Source organism: Aspergillus tanneri (genome assembly GCF_003426965.1).
Source record: "Aspergillus tanneri strain NIH1004 chromosome Unknown AapTan_1_pilon_pilon_pilon, whole genome shotgun sequence".
In the NCBI taxonomy this organism is placed as follows: Eukaryota; Fungi; Ascomycota; class Eurotiomycetes; order Eurotiales; family Aspergillaceae; genus Aspergillus; species Aspergillus tanneri.
The window spans coordinates 2375866-2391976 of NW_022984628.1; the positions used below are offsets into that span (position 1 = coordinate 2375866).

Here is a 16111-nt window from a genome sequence, read left to right on the forward strand (position 1 = left end):
AGACAGGAGACAGGTCAGACCATGAGGGGCAATGGCATCAAATTATACTTCGTAGACCTCCCTCTGCTGCATCTTCTTGCTCTAGAAACCCGGTGCAGACATGACCCACAAGCAATCGAAGAACTACACGAGAAAAGAGCGCTATCGACGGCTGAATGAGAAGGATGGTCGAATCAAGACTACGGAGAGAAAGGGGAAACCGTAAGCTATTGTCCCCAGGGTGCTGGGCCAGACACGATCTACCCCCTGGGCCTTGTATATCCCGTTATTGAGCCGACGCGAGAAAATGTGACAGCCAGTAGCATCTCGCAAGGTCCTTAGAAATGCCTCAAGATAGACCAGGATTCCTTCTTGGCGGGAGAGACATCGTGAGGACCTTGCTGAGCGCGTTTGAGCACGTTTGCGGCCAGACTGCTGATCCCTTCCAGAACCCTAATCAGGCAGTGGACGACTCCGGTCAGACTTGGTGGCTCGATGGAGCTTTCCGTGACGATCTGTATCACCAGGGTACTCCATGGATGGCGGAATGGAAAGATGTACCTCTCAGTTGTCTAGCTCAATATCTCTTCGCTTGGCTTGCTCAATATGTCTCACTCCTCAGTTTAAAGGCAAGTTCCCCAACCCTATGCCCTTAGTACGGCAACTTCGAGAGAAGACATGGCGGGAACTGCGGTCAGCACGGAGAAAAAGCCAGAGTGCCCATCAAACTCGTCCGACAATGTCGACACAGGGATGGAGACAAAGCCCTCTCATGTCTTCAACGAGCAGACCAACTATGTGCCCAAGAGCACCATCATCACGGTAAGCATCAGCCATCACCTCACATGAATCACCCGACTGAACCCGTCCAGGTATTCCTGGCATGCTCGACGGTCGACCTCGTAGCTTTGATGGACCAAACCACCCTGGCGGCCAGCTTGTCCATCATTGGCAACGCCCTGCATGCAAGTGACCAGACATCGTGGATATCCGGTGCTTATTTTGTGTAAGTGAAAACCCTTTTTCACATGTTACACATCCAGAAAACTCGTCTGACACCGTCCTCAGCACCTCAACCTGCTTCCAGCTCCTATATGGCCGTCTGTCCGACATCTGGTCACGTAAAATCATCCTATTCGTGGGTCTGGGCATCTTCTTCGTCGGTTCCCTGGCCGCTTCGCTGGCTCAAACTGCAACCCAACTCATCATCTTCCGAGCCTTCACTGGTGTCGGCGGCGGCGGCCTCATGACTGTTGCCCAGATGATCGTCAGCGACGTGGTCCCGTTGCGCGAGAGAGGCAAATACCAAGGCATCCTTGGGGCCGTAGTCGCCCTCGCCAACGGCATTGGCCCAGTGATTGGGGGAGCCTTGGCCTCCATCGACGACGACTCGTGGCGATGGATTTTCCGTCTGAACCTCCCTCTAACTGCCATCACCACGCTGAGCGTGCTGTTCTTCATGCCACTGCGGAAGGTCACGGGAGACTGGAAGGTGAAACTCCAGGCAATCGACTTCTTCGGCGCGTTCCTCGCTCTCGGCGGCACCGCCGTGCTCCTGCTGGGTTTGACTTGGGGCGGAGGTGAATATCCCTGGCAATCGGCGCATGTCATTGCCACTCTCGTTGTCGGTGTTGCCGTGTGCGTGGCGTTCGTGCTCTGGCAGTGGAAAGGCACCGCCATACCCCTGGTCCCCATGCGGATTTTCCAGTCGCGCATTGTCAACGGCGCTTGTCTGACCATGTTTGTGAATGGGTGGAACTTTCTCGTCCAGGTGTATTATATCCCCACGTTTTATCAGCTGGTCTTCGGGTATTCTACTGTGAAGGCGGGTGCAATGCTTTTGCCTATCACATTGATGCAAAGTATCTCCTCCCCCCTTGTCTCTCCTCTCTTTCTGCCGCGCGATGTGAAACTGACACCCTGCAGCCGTAAGTAGTACTGTCTCTGGCCTTGTCGTCCATTGGGTTGGTCGATATAGAGAATGCATCCTCTTTGGCTGGGTGATTTGGGCTGTCGGTCTAGGACTCTTCTCAACCCTGGACTCATCCTCAGGGATAGGGAAACAGATTGGGTACGGCATTCTGACGGGCGTGGGAGTCGGCAATACCCTGCAACCGTGAGTTCGCTCCCCTCTGTTTGGAGATATATCCTCGCATTCAATCGCTCACCTAGTCGAATAGCTCGCTCATCGCGGTGCAAGCCGGCGTTGACCGGCGCGAAATGGCCGTTGTCACTTCATTTCGCAAGTATGTCTGGATGCCACCTCCATTATATGATAGACACTGATCAGTCACCTCCATAGCTTCATCCGAAACCTGGGAGGTACTCTCGGCCTCGCAATTGCCGGGACAATCATGTAAGCGCATGCCATCAAACACCCTTAGTTCTTGATCCTCACAGTTTCCAGAAACAATCTCATCTCCTCCGCGATCTCTTCGCTAGGCCTGAGTGACTCGGAAACTAGGTCGTTCTTGTCGAGTCCGCAGAGCTATCTTTCCGAACTACCTCTTCACGAAGCTGAACGTGTTCGCTCATTGTTGATCCCTGCATATAAGAAGGGCTTTCAAATCATCTTTATCATCGGCGCAGCTCTAGCAGCGTTGGCATTCTTCTTAGCAGCTTGGTTGATGCCACAGGTGACGCTGAATCGAGCGGACGACGAGAAGCTAAAGGAAGAGGGAAGGCAGAGAGTACAAGGAAAGGCTTCGGACGAAGAGAAACATGGGCACTGATGGGGAAACAGGTTATATTAATTCAGATAACGAAAGACATTATTGAAACGAACGTCGTATCTCATAACCTCGTCATGTCAATCCAATCAACCAAAAAATGCGCCTCAAATCCTTTTGTGTACCTGTCCAACGTGCAACGCCATGATAAACATAGGTCCAAAGAAGTTAAGTAGCGATACCGAGCCTAAAACGGCTCAAAGAGTAGAGAGACCCAAAAATGCAGAATATCAATTATCCTCAATGATAATTGCTTGCTCCATGGCCCAGTCCACCAAGGCCTGTCCTTCCTTTTTCCATCGATCTTCATGCCACACTTCATTCAGCCAGTAGCTGCAGCCCTTCCCGCCCAGTCGCATCCGCTCCCGGCCATTTGCCATTGTGAAGTCATTGTTGACCTGCAATGTGCCAGCGTCTTGTCCAGCAACACCTTGGCGCATGTTCCATTCGCGCTCCGCTTTCTCGCCGGCACTACGTGCTACTGCCTCCTCATCCACATCCTGGTACAGTTCGCACTTGTTGCACTCCGAACAGCGAGATCCTGGAGTAAGGCGGAAATGCTCACAGAAATGCCTATATCCCCCCAGCACTTCCGCCTCTCCTTCATCCGCATCGAAACCATCATTGTCCACCTCGAGCCTCGGCCACACTGGTCCCACCGGAAAGACATTCTCTTGGTGTCGTCGAGCACGGTCTAGGGCAGTATCCAGTGGAGAACCAAGTCCCTTGCGACAAAGATAACACATGGAATACCCACACACGCAGGTCAACTTATTGCAGCCTGAAGATTTGACAAACGACAGACCACACCGAGGACAGATACGCTTCACGGCGGCTGTCCGAGCAGCTTCAACAGTAGCTCGCAGATCTAGCAGCAGTGGCTCGTAGCACACATGTGGATCACGCCAAGTCATCTGGCAGGTGATGCAGCTGGTTCGGGCGCAGCCCGGATTCGCGCATTTGAACTTTTTGGGACGAAATTTCAGGCAGAGATTCAGCAGCGAATGGCATAAAATGCGGGGAACAAGGGATGGATCTAGAATATAGACGAGGATCACCGGAATGACAAGTAAAAGAACCAAATCCAATAATATTATGGTCCTGAAAATCGTCTTAGCAAGGCCCTCACGGCGAAAGCGCCACCTGATCCCTCTTGACGAAGGGTGGTAGGCCGAGTCAACCTCCGCGTAAGAGCAAAATGGGCAGCGGATGATTTTTAACTGGGACTTAAGGAGAGCCTCCGAAGCAAGCCGGCCTTCAAACTTCAAGTAGGTCTCGCCTCCGGCCTTATCTAGAAGGATGGCTTGTTTAACGATCTCCGAGTTCAAGCTGCCATTACAAGGTTCATGACCAAACGGTGCCAAGCATTTCAGAGTCGCTCTCTCAACGTCCACGGATTTCCCCCAGCCTTGACCAAAGACTGCCTCTTGTACTGTCCGCTGGATACAACTGTAGCAGATGACATGCATGTTGTGGGAGCAAGTAGAGATCCGCTCGAACGGAGCATCCACCAGGCAACATTCGCACTCGTAAACCGTCTCGGTCGCCATGGCCTCTTTTTCATTCAGCTCCTCCGCCAGCCGAAGGTCTCTTGCTTCCTGTTCTTCTCGTCTCAATTGGAGCAGTGGCGCCAATATAGCCTCGTGTAGTTCTCGATTCAGCTCCTGGCAACCGGTATCTTTGAGCGTCGGAGTCGGCTCGTCACCCACCTGGCGCTTCCAGAGAACCAGAGGGTGGTCGTTCTTGTCCTTCTTATTTCTAAAAGGGAGGATGTTGTTGAATGTCGCCCGCCACGTCCGGCTCGACAGGTCACGCAGAATCGGCCGCGCTCGCATGTAACAGAAGTTCGCTTCCGCCAGCACAGCGTCCACCACGCTCTTGTTTAGGCTGCTGAATTCCTTCACCAGAAGCGCTTTCACCGATCGTTTGTAGTCATCGCTCCGGAACTGCTCGCTCCGAGGGACCCATTGCTCGTTTTCCCCTTGCGAGGAAGGAACGACGGCCTCATCTCGGCCCTCTGTGGTGCCCTCCGGGACGTTCCATCGCCCTGCAACCCATTTTTCCTTATATCTCAGCAACTGATCCACGCACACCTCAAGCCGGCTGAGTCCATCGAAACGGATCAGCAGTTCCCGAAACACTTCAATCTTCACGTCGGGGAAGATTCGGGCCAGTGTCTCCAGCGCGGTATTGAGCTCTTCTTGGTCTTTGACTTTGTTCTTATTATCGGATAGGGTGGTCAGGGCTGCAACAGAACGCGATCGTAATGTCATTCCAAAGGGATGGTTGCGGAGAGCCTCGGTGATGGTCGCAGATTGGTGGTGATAGTCGGTAGAAGGGGAGGGGGAGTTGGGCGACCTAGAGAAGTTAGAGACAGGTCGCGAGACCATCGTTACATCGAGGGTTGAAGAGATCTCGCTACATGATCATTCGGAGATGGTTAACAGGAAGGATATTGTATGCTTGAAGGGCGGGAGGGGAATGAATGGATTGTTTAATTAATCGTGACGGTGTTGACCGGAGTATTCCCGCCGTCGCATTACATAACATCCAGCATTAGTTGGTTGGTTAAGTAACGCCAGCCGACACTGATACCGATCTACTCGGAAACAAAGTCCATCGAATTGTAGCATTCTGGAAGCTGCATTCAATATCAAACAAAACCCGCGTCAAATAACCATCATAGTCTATGTACACAATTTAATCATCGGCCCAGTAGCGTGGTGGGTCACAGTAGAATCAACGTTATTTTTACAACTTCGCCTTTGCGCCCTCCAGCAGCTCAGCGCCAGCTCCGGTGATGGCAGGCTTGCCCGTTTCCACCACGGTGGTCTGGAACAGAACCACATTACCTTCCTTCCACATCTCCGTCTTCAGGGTCTGGCCCGGCAGGACAACGCCCGCAAAGCGAACCTTGAGGTTCTTGAAGACTCCGAACTTGTTATAAACGTGCTTGCCAGAAACGCCCAGAGAGCAGAGTCCGTGCAGGATGGGAGTCTTGAAGCCGCCCACCTTGCTGAAGTCGGGATCAATGTGAAGAGGGTTACGGTCACCGTTGAGACGGTACAGCGCGGCCTGATCCTCGGAGGTCTTCTCCTCAACCACGGCATCCGGCTTGCGCTGAGGGGGCTTGTAGGCCGCAACGGCCGCCTTGGGACGAGCGACAGTAGGCTTGGGCGATCCGCCAAAGCCACCGCTTCCACGGATGAATACGGTGGACTCGTTGTAGAACAAATCCTCGCCAGTGTTCGCATCCTTCGTCGTGAAGCCAGTGACAACCACAGCCGCATTGCCCTTGTCGATTACGTCAATAAGCTTTGGGTAGGTCACTGTTTTGGCCGCGGTAGGGATGGGGAATTTGCGGTTCTCCAGGTACTGCTCGCCGTGCAACAGCATCATGGGAGAGAAGTTGGCCACAATGTCATCGAAGTTCCAGGGGGTAGTAGTGTTGAACCACGGAATCACACCCCAGGAGGGGAGAGCCTGGAAGTTCTCGTTGTTCTCGTACACCAATGGGAGGTCGGTGCGCTTGGCTCCCAGGCTCAGGTTGTAAAGAATGACGTCGCGGTCGACATAGTCGAAAGCAGATCCATCGCTGGAGGCCTGCTTCGCTTTCTCGATGCCCTTCAGGATATCATTTCCGCCCTCCGACGCATCACCCCTGCGGTTGCTCATGTTGGCCATGATCTTCTCGGTACCAGCCTGGCCATCTTCAGGGTGATCAGCACGTCCATCGTCGAAGCTAGAGATCTCCTTCCAGTGCTTGACAACCTCCTCGGGAGTCAGTTTCACGTCCACGGGGAATCCGTGACCACCGGTACGCTGCCAGCGAGTGCACGAGAACCAGCCGCTGCCGCACTCGTACAGACCCTTGGTGCCGGGCTCTGGCAGCAGATCGGAGCAGAGAAGCGCCACGATAGGGGCCACATAATCAGGCTTGAAGGCCTGCACCATCTCCTCGGGCATAATGGTACGGGTCATGTTAGTACCCGCGTTGGGGGCGATCGTGTTGACCTTGATGTTATATTTGGCACCCTCAAGTGCGAGAGTACGGGAGAAACCAAGGATACCGAGTTTCTAGAACAATCCGTCAGCAGGAGCAACAAAAGAAAGTGGAATTGAAATAGAAAAGGGGCCATACTGCCGCAGCGTAGTTGGCTTGTCCAAAGTTGCCATAAATTCCACTGGTGCTAGCAGTGTTGACAATGCGGCCATACTTCTGCTTGAGCATATAGGGCCAAGCAGCCTTCGTCACCTTGTAGGTACCACGCAGGTGGACGTTGATGACTGGGTTCCACAGGTCATCGCTCATGTTGGTGAAAGCCTTGTCACGTAGAATACCAGCGTTGTTGACCAGGATGTCAATGCGTCCGAAGGCATCGATAGCAGACTTGACAACAGCATCACCATCCTCACACGAAGCCTTATTGCCAACAGCCTGTCCACCCATCTGCTTAATTTCCTTGACGACGGGCTCGGGGTCAACGAGATCGTTCACCACCACAGCCGCGCCATACTTAGCGAACAGGAGGCAGTATGCGCGGCCAAGCCTAAGACACGTTAGCGGATATGCTTAAATTTGATTCGAATTCTTTCATTGGGGCAGTACCCATTGCCACCACCAGTGACGAGAGCAACCTTGCCCTTGAAATTGGGCTCCTGTCCCGGCTGTGCGCTGGGTAGCTTCAGCCCCTCCTCCAAGAGGGTCATGAAGTCGGCGGGGCCGGTGGGATAGCTGGGCTTCGAGAAGTCATTGACATCATTCCACTTCCTGGCGATAGCACCAGGAGTCAACGAAGCATCGGTCTTCAGCAGTGCGCCCTTGGCTCGTTCCCAGCGGAGCTTGGCCACATGGCCACCACCGACCTCGTAGATTCCACCGGACTCGGTTGTGTTGGAGGAATGGACCAAAGCAGCCACCAAGGGCACAACCCAGTCGGGCTTAAGGTTTTCCAAGACATCCGGAGGCATCACTGTGGCCGTCATACGGCTCGCAGCTATTTTCCCCGGTCAGCCATGTTATGATACATGATACAAACAGTTCAGTTTTCAACATACCAATAGGGGCGATGACGTTGGCAATGATGTTGTACTTGGCGCCCTCCTTAGCGAGAGTCTCGGTGAATCCGACCTGGCCAAGTTTGGCAGCTTCTATTGTCAGCTCCATCGCGTACGCTTCGAACGAAAATACTCACCGGAGTAGTTGGCCTGGCCGAAGCTACCAAAGAGACCAGCTGCAGAGGCAGTGTTGATGATCCGACCATACTTTTGTTTCCGGAAGTGAGGCCATGCAGCCCTTGCACACTAGAGACACAGACTGTTCAATATCTAACAGATACGAGTGTTAATTCTGGTGTATCTACCTTGTATGCACCATACGTATGAACGGTGTTAATCAGATCCCAGTCCTGGTCCTTCATGTTTTTGAAGCTGATATCCCGAAGGATACCGGCATTGTTGAGAAGGATGTCTATGCGACCAAAATTCTTAATAGCCGTGGCGATAATAGCCTCGCCATTCTCGACGCTGTCGTAGTTGGCGACAGCTTTGCCTCCAGCAGCTCGGATCTCCTCAACGACCGCATCTGCAGCCTGATCGTCGAATGACACATTAGTTTCTGCGGGGATTATGAGCATGTGATGGATCGAGTGCCTTACCCTGGAGGACTTTCCGTCACCGGAGTGAGATCCGCCCAAGTCGTTCACAACGACATTGGCACCTCGCGAGGCAAAGAAAGTAGCATATGCCTTGCCCAATCCGCCACCAGCACCCGTTACGACAACGGTCTGGTTGTCAAATCGGAGCTCAGACTGAGACATTGTGGAGAGGATGAAAGGAACGGAGAGAAGAAGGGAACAGTTTCAAATCAGTCAGTATCGGAGGGGGGGGGTTAAAGGGGAGGGAAGGAATAATAAGGATGAAAGGAGCAAGTTTTAAGAGGGGAAGAGGAGTCCGGGGAGCGCAGAGTTGAAGAAGACCTTGGGATCTGGGGGAAGGTCGGTCGCACCGTTGCTCGGCAAGCTGGACCTCGGCATCTGCGCAGGTGAAATGAAGCTCGGTGGTTTGGGGCTGCCAAGAAAATTCTGGCTAGGCAGATGATCCGCCTTCACATGCCGATATTCATGCCATGATATAATTCTGAAGACAGCCATCCCTTGAAGTAATGGTTACTAGTCCAGAGTAGTATAATCCCCCAGAGTCACAATCTCTTTACTCCGGTCGAACCTCGGGGGAGACGACAATACTCCATTTTCTGGCCTATGAGTTAGGGAGCATAGATGCATACGTCATATAGTATAAGCTACCTAAATAGAAACCGTTTATTTGGTCTATGTTAAGGACTGTACCGGTAAGATATATAGTAAAACAGCAATTGATCTTTTCTTCCTCCCTGGCATATTTGTTGTTGAACAGAGCAACACATGGCGGACGCTTGAGAGTAAGATATTATCTAATGGACTCCCACTCCGGGGTAACTAGTTAGTTAACAGGCCCGGGACATGTGCCGTCATTTGCTCCGTATCTATTACTAAGAACGCACAATCGTAAGTTGTGCAGCGGGCACTGCATAAGCGATTCTGTCGGTACATTCAAGCCACTAATTATATTAATCTGCAACGAGTCTCAGCATCTATCGCAGATTAATAAAATTAAGCTACTCGCTTAAGTTCAGCTTGGTGTAGCATCCGTCTAGTTAAAACGCCAACGAGGTAAGTTCTTTGAGAAGAAGAGCATAGCTTCTATGAAGCCGAGTTCAACACATGGGTACTCCGATATATCAATCCCATTAGCTAGACATCCTGAGACTCCCCACAAGAAACCTCACAGGAACTCGGAGGCCAAAATCAATTATATTATCTTTATCTGATTTGCCTGTCAGTCAAATCAAGCCTTTTTTCTAATCACTAGCCTGGTATCTTTTTCTATATGCCTCCAATTTCTTGAGGTCATCTTCGTCTCCCTTGTCTTTCATCAACATGATCAAATCATCCAACGTGACAATGCTTGCCGTAGGCACGCCGTATTCACGTCTGATCTGTCCCATAGCACTCATCCGAGGCTCCCCGTCATCTATTCCCTCCTTCTCCTTGGGTCCGGGCATCTTCTCAAGCCGGTCGAGCGCAACTGCAAATCCCACAACCTTTCCACCTTCCTTGGACACGAGGCTTAGCGTCTCCCGCATAGCCGTACCCGCAGTGATCACATCGTCAATGACTAGTACATTCTTCCCCTTCAACGAGGAACCGACAATGTTTCCACCCTCCCCGTGGTCTTTGGCTTCCTTGCGATTGTAGCTATAGGACACGGACCCCCAGGTCTCGGGGTCCAGACGGTGGAGTTCAAGTAATGTTGCACAAGCAAGAGGAATTCCTTTATATGCGGGACTGAGAGGATTTCGGTCAATGATACTTCTGCAGCGCAACAACGCGGGGCGGGAGTTTACCCAAAGATCACATCAGGTTTGGGAATCGAGGGATTGGCGGCAAGGAAAGAGATGATCGTGTGGGCATAGGCGGTGGAGATGGAGGAAAGAAGAGCGGAGGTGTGAAAAGACCCGGCGTTAAAAAAGTATGGGGAGTCTGAGTACTGGTCAGTTATCGTTGCAGCAAAAGCGAGAAAGTTTGATATTATAGCAACGTACGGCGACCCGATTTGAGGGTGAAGGTGCCGAATGTCAGGACATTGGCGGAGAGACAGGACTCGAGAAAGGCGGTTTTGTAGGCGGGAAGAGTGGAAGCCATTGTGGTTTCGATAGTATATACCAGAGAGAGGATAGAAATAATTGTTTGGCGGGGAACATAAAAAAAAGATAGATTCGTCCTAAAGTTATTTCCTCTCCGCGGTGACATAAGCAATCCGCTAAACCCACTCCAACCAATTCCTGTTTGGGGAAATTGCAGGTCATATATGTTTACAGTATTCTGTACGTCACTTCGCGGGTATATAGATATCCCGATTTTTCTCGCGATATTGCGATAGTTATGGGTTGACGTGCGGGTGAGTTTTTTTTGATGATACCGACCGGTTCTGACTCCATGGCTCCTATGTCAATCCCCGACCATATTTCCGCTATTAAGATACAAACAATAATATCTTCTGGTTCCCAATGATTCGATATTCCTTGGGCTATGGTATGTGTATTGAACTACAATAGAAAGAGGACGACCAAACAATGGATGTCCGTAGAGAAGACCTCTCGGGCGAGATTTGGTCCGGATGCTCGGCGTTTCTCCGACAGTCAGAGTATACCAACCTCCGACGAACTATCAACACCATGATTCTCGACCTGCCAACCATTTCAATCCCAAGGAAACGAGAATTCCAGTATACTTGGATCGCATATAATGCCCGAAATCATCGACGACAAATCCAAACACTGTATTCCTTTCCTTCTCGACCGATTGAAAGCCCATCAGGTCCGACATGGGAGTGACCCCGCCAATGCCCCTCCCTTCTTCCTGGGCTTAAACGGAGTCCAAGGAGCAGGAAAGACCGTCCTAGTATGTCACATCCATTCAGATTTTAAGGCATTTTCCCAGAAGGGTCACGGGTCTAATTAACCGATATCGCGTCTCAAGGTTTCCACACTGCAATCTACCCTCCGCTCCCCTCCATACTCTCTCCCTGTCGTGACGCTCTCCCTCGATGATCTGTATCTCACGCATGACCAGCAGCGCAGTCTCGCCCAATCTTTCCCTTCTAATCCTCTTTTACAGCATCGTGGCCAACCAGCTACCCATGACCTCTCCCTAGGACAGGAGGTATTCGAATCTCTCCGCGCCGGTCGTCCCACCGCAATACCTCGGTACGATAAATCCGCTTTCGCAGGCCAAGGCGATCGGGTTAGACAGTCACAGTGGGAGGTAGTAAATTCCCCAGGCCAGAATAAAGTCAAAGTGGTGATCTTCGAAGGCTGGTGTGTTGGGTTCCGCGCATGGGACGATGTGACCCTCCAGGAAAAGTGGAAGGAGGCTGTCCGTCAAAAAGAGCGGGGGAGTTACGATGGAAGACTGGGCCATGTGGCATTCGAGGACGCTAAAGTCGTCAATGATGCGTTACGCGCATATGATCTACTCACCAAGTTCGTGTCTTCTCCTTTAAGTGGTGGTCGATTCCGCTAATGGTTGAATGGTGGGCAGTCAGCTGGACGCTTTAATACACATGTAAGTTTTGCCCCATACACGCTATACTGTTTGCCAGGATCTTCCAATGGGTGGCTAAATATGTTACAGTGATGCCCAAGATCTTCATTTCGTATACGACTGGAGGCAAGAACAAGAACGGACCCTCCTCTCTGCTAAGGGTACCGGGATGACGCCGGAACAAGTCACCCATTTCGTTGATGGCTGTACGTATTTCCTTCTCCGTCTCTTTTCTCTCGAGATAAAGCCGAATCAGGAAATATTGGATACTAACCTGATAGATTACCCCTCTTACGAACTCTACACTGAAACCCTCCGTGAAGGCGTCTTTAAACCGACTCCTCACACAGCCACCGCAACCGCCTCATCTTCTAGCTGGCAGGGAAGACAACTTCGCTTGATTGTCGATAGAAATAGGCGAGTTCAGAAAGTTTTGGAAATCTAAAGCTCGTGTGAATTATTTATATTATTATGTTATTGTAAATATGTTGGAGTATATATTTATCCAAAGCCACCAAAACCGGATATATATTTATGTATTTGCTTCCTACAAAATATCTCTACGGGCATTTATATTGATCCTTTATATTTTATAAGTTCTCAAGACTAAAAGAATAACCAGCACCGAAAATATATATAGCATTCGACACTCATCGAGTAGGAATACTTTGACTCGTGGGCAATGGCTGTCGGGTAAAAAGAAGACGTAGTGCCAATATTGGTATTATGGTCAACTAGGACATGGGTATAGGCTCAGTGGCTACGAACGTGGAATTTACTTGATAGAACATGCCTCATATGGGTATCAAAGTTTCAATAGCGCGATAGAAACTCCTCAGTTGCACCTAGCACACATAACGGAACATGGAAGGCTACAGAGCAGTGATTTGAAGGTTGCCTAAGCTTTTATTTCATATCTGAATTCAGACCATCTTACCGCTAACCGAGAAAACAGCCCAGACCCAGAAATCCCCGACAACAGCCACCAACCATGAAAAGAACAAACTTAGTTCATCTGGCGGATGAGGCTGTTGATGTTCTCCTCACGGTTACCGTAGTCACCGCCCTCAATGAAGTGCTTGAACTTGCGGGTGTGGAAACCGCCAGTGGGGTTGGAGAGCTTGAAGGGCCAGAGGAAGTTATTGGCCTGCTTGAAGTTGGGGCCAACGGTGTAAATCTCGTGGATCAGATCCTCCATACAGACGATGCCGTATTTGCCGAGATGCTCCTCAATGATCTGGTTGTCGGTAAGGGCAACACGCTGCTTGTTGACCTTTCCGTAACCGCGCTTGTAGATAAGCTCACGGACGCTCTTGAGGTTGGGGTAGCCGTAGGCAATGTAGGGGTTGATGATAGTCAACATCTCCTGGGTAGCCTTGGTGAGGCGGATGAAGGTACCATTGTTGATTTGGAGCAGACGGAGCAGCTGCAGGATCTTACGGGGTTGAGGAGCAATCTTGTTGATACTATATGCCGAGTCAGATTGTGAACTCAGGAGAACTAGATAGTGGGAAAGAAAAACATACCCCTTGATACGGACAACAAAGACAAGCTTAGGCTCATCGGGAACGTAGAAGTTACCCTCCTGGCGAGCAACGCGGGCCAGGCGGATCTTCTCACGCTCAGCATCGCGGTACTCCTTGACGTAGGATTCAGCGCGCTTGAAGATAGTGGCACGCTTCTTCTTGTTGGCCTAGTTTCTCTGTCAGCGAGAAGAACATTTCATATACATGTGACGAAGAGTGAATAATTTGTGTATCAGCCCCGAAAGATGGTTAACGAATGCGACAGCATTGACTGTTTAGTCTAGTCGCGTAGTGGTGTGTTGTCATCATTTTATAGAAAGAAAACAATAAAATAATAATACTAACCTCCTTCTTCTTCAGGATCTCCTCACGCTGAAGAGCGCGAGTCTGCTCCTGGCTCTTGCGCTTCTTCAGGAGGGTCTCGGGGACCAGCACCTGGTTGGCGGTGGGGACAGTGCTGTGAAGGTCAGTATAGTCTGTCCATGGCACTTAAACCAGGCAATATTTCGCCGAGTGTAAGAATTGTAGCTAAAGCGCCACATTCTCATACTGAAGGCAAGAAGAAAGCACTCGACGACATATATTTAATCGGTGAAGTAATGAGCTATCATAGGTTCGTGCACCTGTGAGACAATTTTCTGCCTCACAGTTGCGACTCCATAAACTGAAAAGCTCCTGAGATCCTCAACCAACAAAACCCCGAACAGTATGTTCAGGAATGAGTGTTGACGCTGCTCGCTCCATCGTTGTGAAAAGCAGGATGTGCCCACCACAAGACGAAAGCGCTAGCTCACAACAATGATTTTTAGGGAGAAGGCTACTATAGCTTTCAACCCCAATACCCCAGACCTATTCTCCATACAGTTCCTTGCCTCTAATTGGTATGTAGATGCGAACGTGATACGAGACATAGTCGGGAAGAATCGAGCTGGTGCTCAACGGTCTATTTCAACCGCAGCATCTCCAGCGAGAAGGACGACTATAACCTCAAACCTTACAGGCTCTCATAGCGAATCAGCCGAAAGGGGTTCATGAAAGGGGTTCATACGTAGCAGTCGAGGCCATTGCGACGGTCGGTAGAGTTCGCGAGTTGGGCGGTTGGCGAAGGCTGTCGTACTGAAGAAGAAATCAGAAAGAAAAAACTGCTTTAAGAGAAAATCGGTTGTGTGGGCGGTAGACAGGCGCTAACGCATATTTGGCTAGCGCACTGGGACCACTTTTGCCTTGGCTCTTAGATAAGTTCTCTATTTAGGGTACGGAAGATCAGCTGACTGCGATGATGATAAGGGATATGACCGCATGCTGGAAGGAACCACGTGAGCCTTCATTTAATCGTCCCTTCAACTTGCGCATTATGTCTTCTCGACGAGGTGTTGGCCTCGGGGCCTTCGCAAACAGAACTCAGGCAACTCAGTCTTTTGCGAGCCATGGCGCAAACCTCCGCTCTACCCACCTTTCCTCTCTACAAACGCAATTGTCCGTATTCCAGTCATTGCTCCACACCTTTGCCTTGGAGCATAGTTCAACCATCAAGTCGAATCCCACATTTCGCGCCGAGTTTGCGCGCATGTGCAATACAATTGGAGTCGATCCCCTCGCTGCAAGTAACATAAAAGGGAAAAATGGACGAAAAGCGCCAGGAGAGACCGGCAGTGTTTGGACCCAAATCATGGGTGGAGACATGAACGACTTTTACTTCGAGGTTGCAGTTCGAGTGGTGGGACTTTGTCGGGATACACGCAGTGAAAATGGGGGTTTAATTGGGGTGGAAGAGTGCCGCAAAAGAGTAGGAAAAGGGAAAGCTATTGGAAGCGGCCTTGAAGTCACTGAGTATGCAATTCCAATACCTACCATTCGAAATTAGCCCACAATTAATGGATTACGAGGGCTAGTGACGATGTGCTACGTGCTGTGAAATCCCTCGAGCCCCTGGGCTCTGGCTTCTCTATCATCCGGGTTGGAAGCAAACAGTATATTCGGTCGATCCCAAAAGAGCTCAATACAGACCAGGCTACTGTCCTTGAGGTTATACAGGTCCTTGGATACGTGAGCGTCTCTATGTTGAGATTAAATTTGAAGTGGGAGAAAGCCAGGGCCCAAACTGTTATTGACGATCTGCTAGCCGACGGATTAGTTTGGCTGGATGCTCAGGCTGACGAGGATGAGTACTGGTCACCTCAAAACCTTCTCGATGACAGTGGGTGAGGGATAACACAACGTGTCTCTCTAGAGATATCAGATCCTCATGTGAATGAGCACCAGCTCATGTCCTAAGACAAGCCCCCACTAACAATATTGTCAAAAAGTGGGAAACACAGAGATCCCTGTCATGGAATTGGCTCAATTAATTGCCTAACAGACTAGACTAAAAGCGCTCTTGTGAGCAAGAGACACTTCCGGTCTATATACAAACAAAGCCTTTGACCGGACTTTGAAGGACTACGCATAGAATAGGGATAATGAGACAACAGACGTACAGGGAACAGGAACCCATCTCACATTAATCCTGAAGACTGAAACTGATGTCATGTCTAACTGGCTTTTGTACTTTTTCAAGCTATGCTTATAGCCTTACGACTCCATTCCAATCTATCCCCATCTTTTGCTTCTCTGTGCTCCTTCTTTGCAAAGCCCGCATCGATCTTTCATTCCCTCATTTATTTCAAACATAAGACTCATTTGTAAAGTGTGAAAATACTGTATGCATGATGAAAAGCGAAGAGTTGGAAGTGCC

At 50.4% G+C, this 16111-nt stretch overlaps 7 protein-coding genes across 7 annotated transcripts; 3 read left to right on the forward strand and 4 right to left on the reverse strand.

Annotated features, from left to right (window-relative positions):
• Nucleotides 1-657: 657 nt before the first annotated feature.
• Nucleotides 658-2711, forward strand: ATNIH1004_002791 (putative MFS drug transporter; the record flags this gene model as incomplete). The annotated part of the gene is made up of 7 exons (XM_033567476.1): nt 658-801; nt 852-948; nt 1023-1907; nt 2002-2095; nt 2160-2225; nt 2282-2335; nt 2387-2711. The coding sequence occupies 7 exons, from the start codon at nt 658-660 to the stop codon at nt 2709-2711; spliced, it is 1665 nt and encodes a 554-aa protein (XP_033429471.1).
• A 227-nt stretch (nt 2712-2938) lies between these two features.
• On the reverse strand, nt 2939-5098 carry ATNIH1004_002792 (uncharacterized protein; the record flags this gene model as incomplete). Its single annotated transcript, XM_033567477.1, has 1 exon — nt 2939-5098. The coding sequence occupies one exon, from the start codon at nt 5096-5098 to the stop codon at nt 2939-2941; it is 2160 nt and encodes a 719-aa protein (XP_033429472.1).
• Nucleotides 5099-5459: 361 nt separating this feature from the next.
• mfp (putative peroxisomal multifunctional beta-oxidation protein (MFP)) lies at nt 5460-8527 on the reverse strand (the record flags this gene model as incomplete). The annotated part of the gene is made up of 7 exons (XM_033567478.1): nt 5460-6785; nt 6850-7258; nt 7318-7705; nt 7767-7859; nt 7904-8012; nt 8072-8299; nt 8366-8527. The coding sequence occupies 7 exons, from the start codon at nt 8525-8527 to the stop codon at nt 5460-5462; spliced, it is 2715 nt and encodes a 904-aa protein (XP_033429473.1).
• Nucleotides 8528-9606: 1079 nt separating this feature from the next.
• On the reverse strand, nt 9607-10450 carry URA5 (orotate phosphoribosyltransferase; the record flags this gene model as incomplete). The annotated part of the gene is made up of 3 exons (XM_033567479.1): nt 9607-10093; nt 10153-10288; nt 10351-10450. 3 exons carry the CDS (start codon nt 10448-10450, stop codon nt 9607-9609), a joined length of 723 nt encoding a protein of 240 aa, XP_033429474.1.
• A 603-nt stretch (nt 10451-11053) lies between these two features.
• Nucleotides 11054-12296, forward strand: ATNIH1004_002795 (TDA10 family protein; the record flags this gene model as incomplete). The annotated part of the gene is made up of 5 exons (XM_033567480.1): nt 11054-11209; nt 11288-11790; nt 11849-11872; nt 11942-12057; nt 12133-12296. 5 exons carry the CDS (start codon nt 11054-11056, stop codon nt 12294-12296), a joined length of 963 nt encoding a protein of 320 aa, XP_033429475.1.
• A 561-nt stretch (nt 12297-12857) lies between these two features.
• On the reverse strand, nt 12858-14442 carry RPL7 (60S ribosomal protein uL30; the record flags this gene model as incomplete). The annotated part of the gene is made up of 4 exons (XM_033567481.1): nt 12858-13317; nt 13378-13544; nt 13723-13834; nt 14426-14442. 4 exons carry the CDS (start codon nt 14440-14442, stop codon nt 12858-12860), a joined length of 756 nt encoding a protein of 251 aa, XP_033429476.1.
• Nucleotides 14443-14731: 289 nt separating this feature from the next.
• ATNIH1004_002797 (ESCRT-II subunit protein SNF8) lies at nt 14732-15582 on the forward strand (the record flags this gene model as incomplete). Its single annotated transcript, XM_033567482.1, has 2 exons — nt 14732-15207; nt 15270-15582. The coding sequence occupies 2 exons, from the start codon at nt 14732-14734 to the stop codon at nt 15580-15582; spliced, it is 789 nt and encodes a 262-aa protein (XP_033429477.1).
• Nucleotides 15583-16111: the final 529 nt, after the last annotated feature.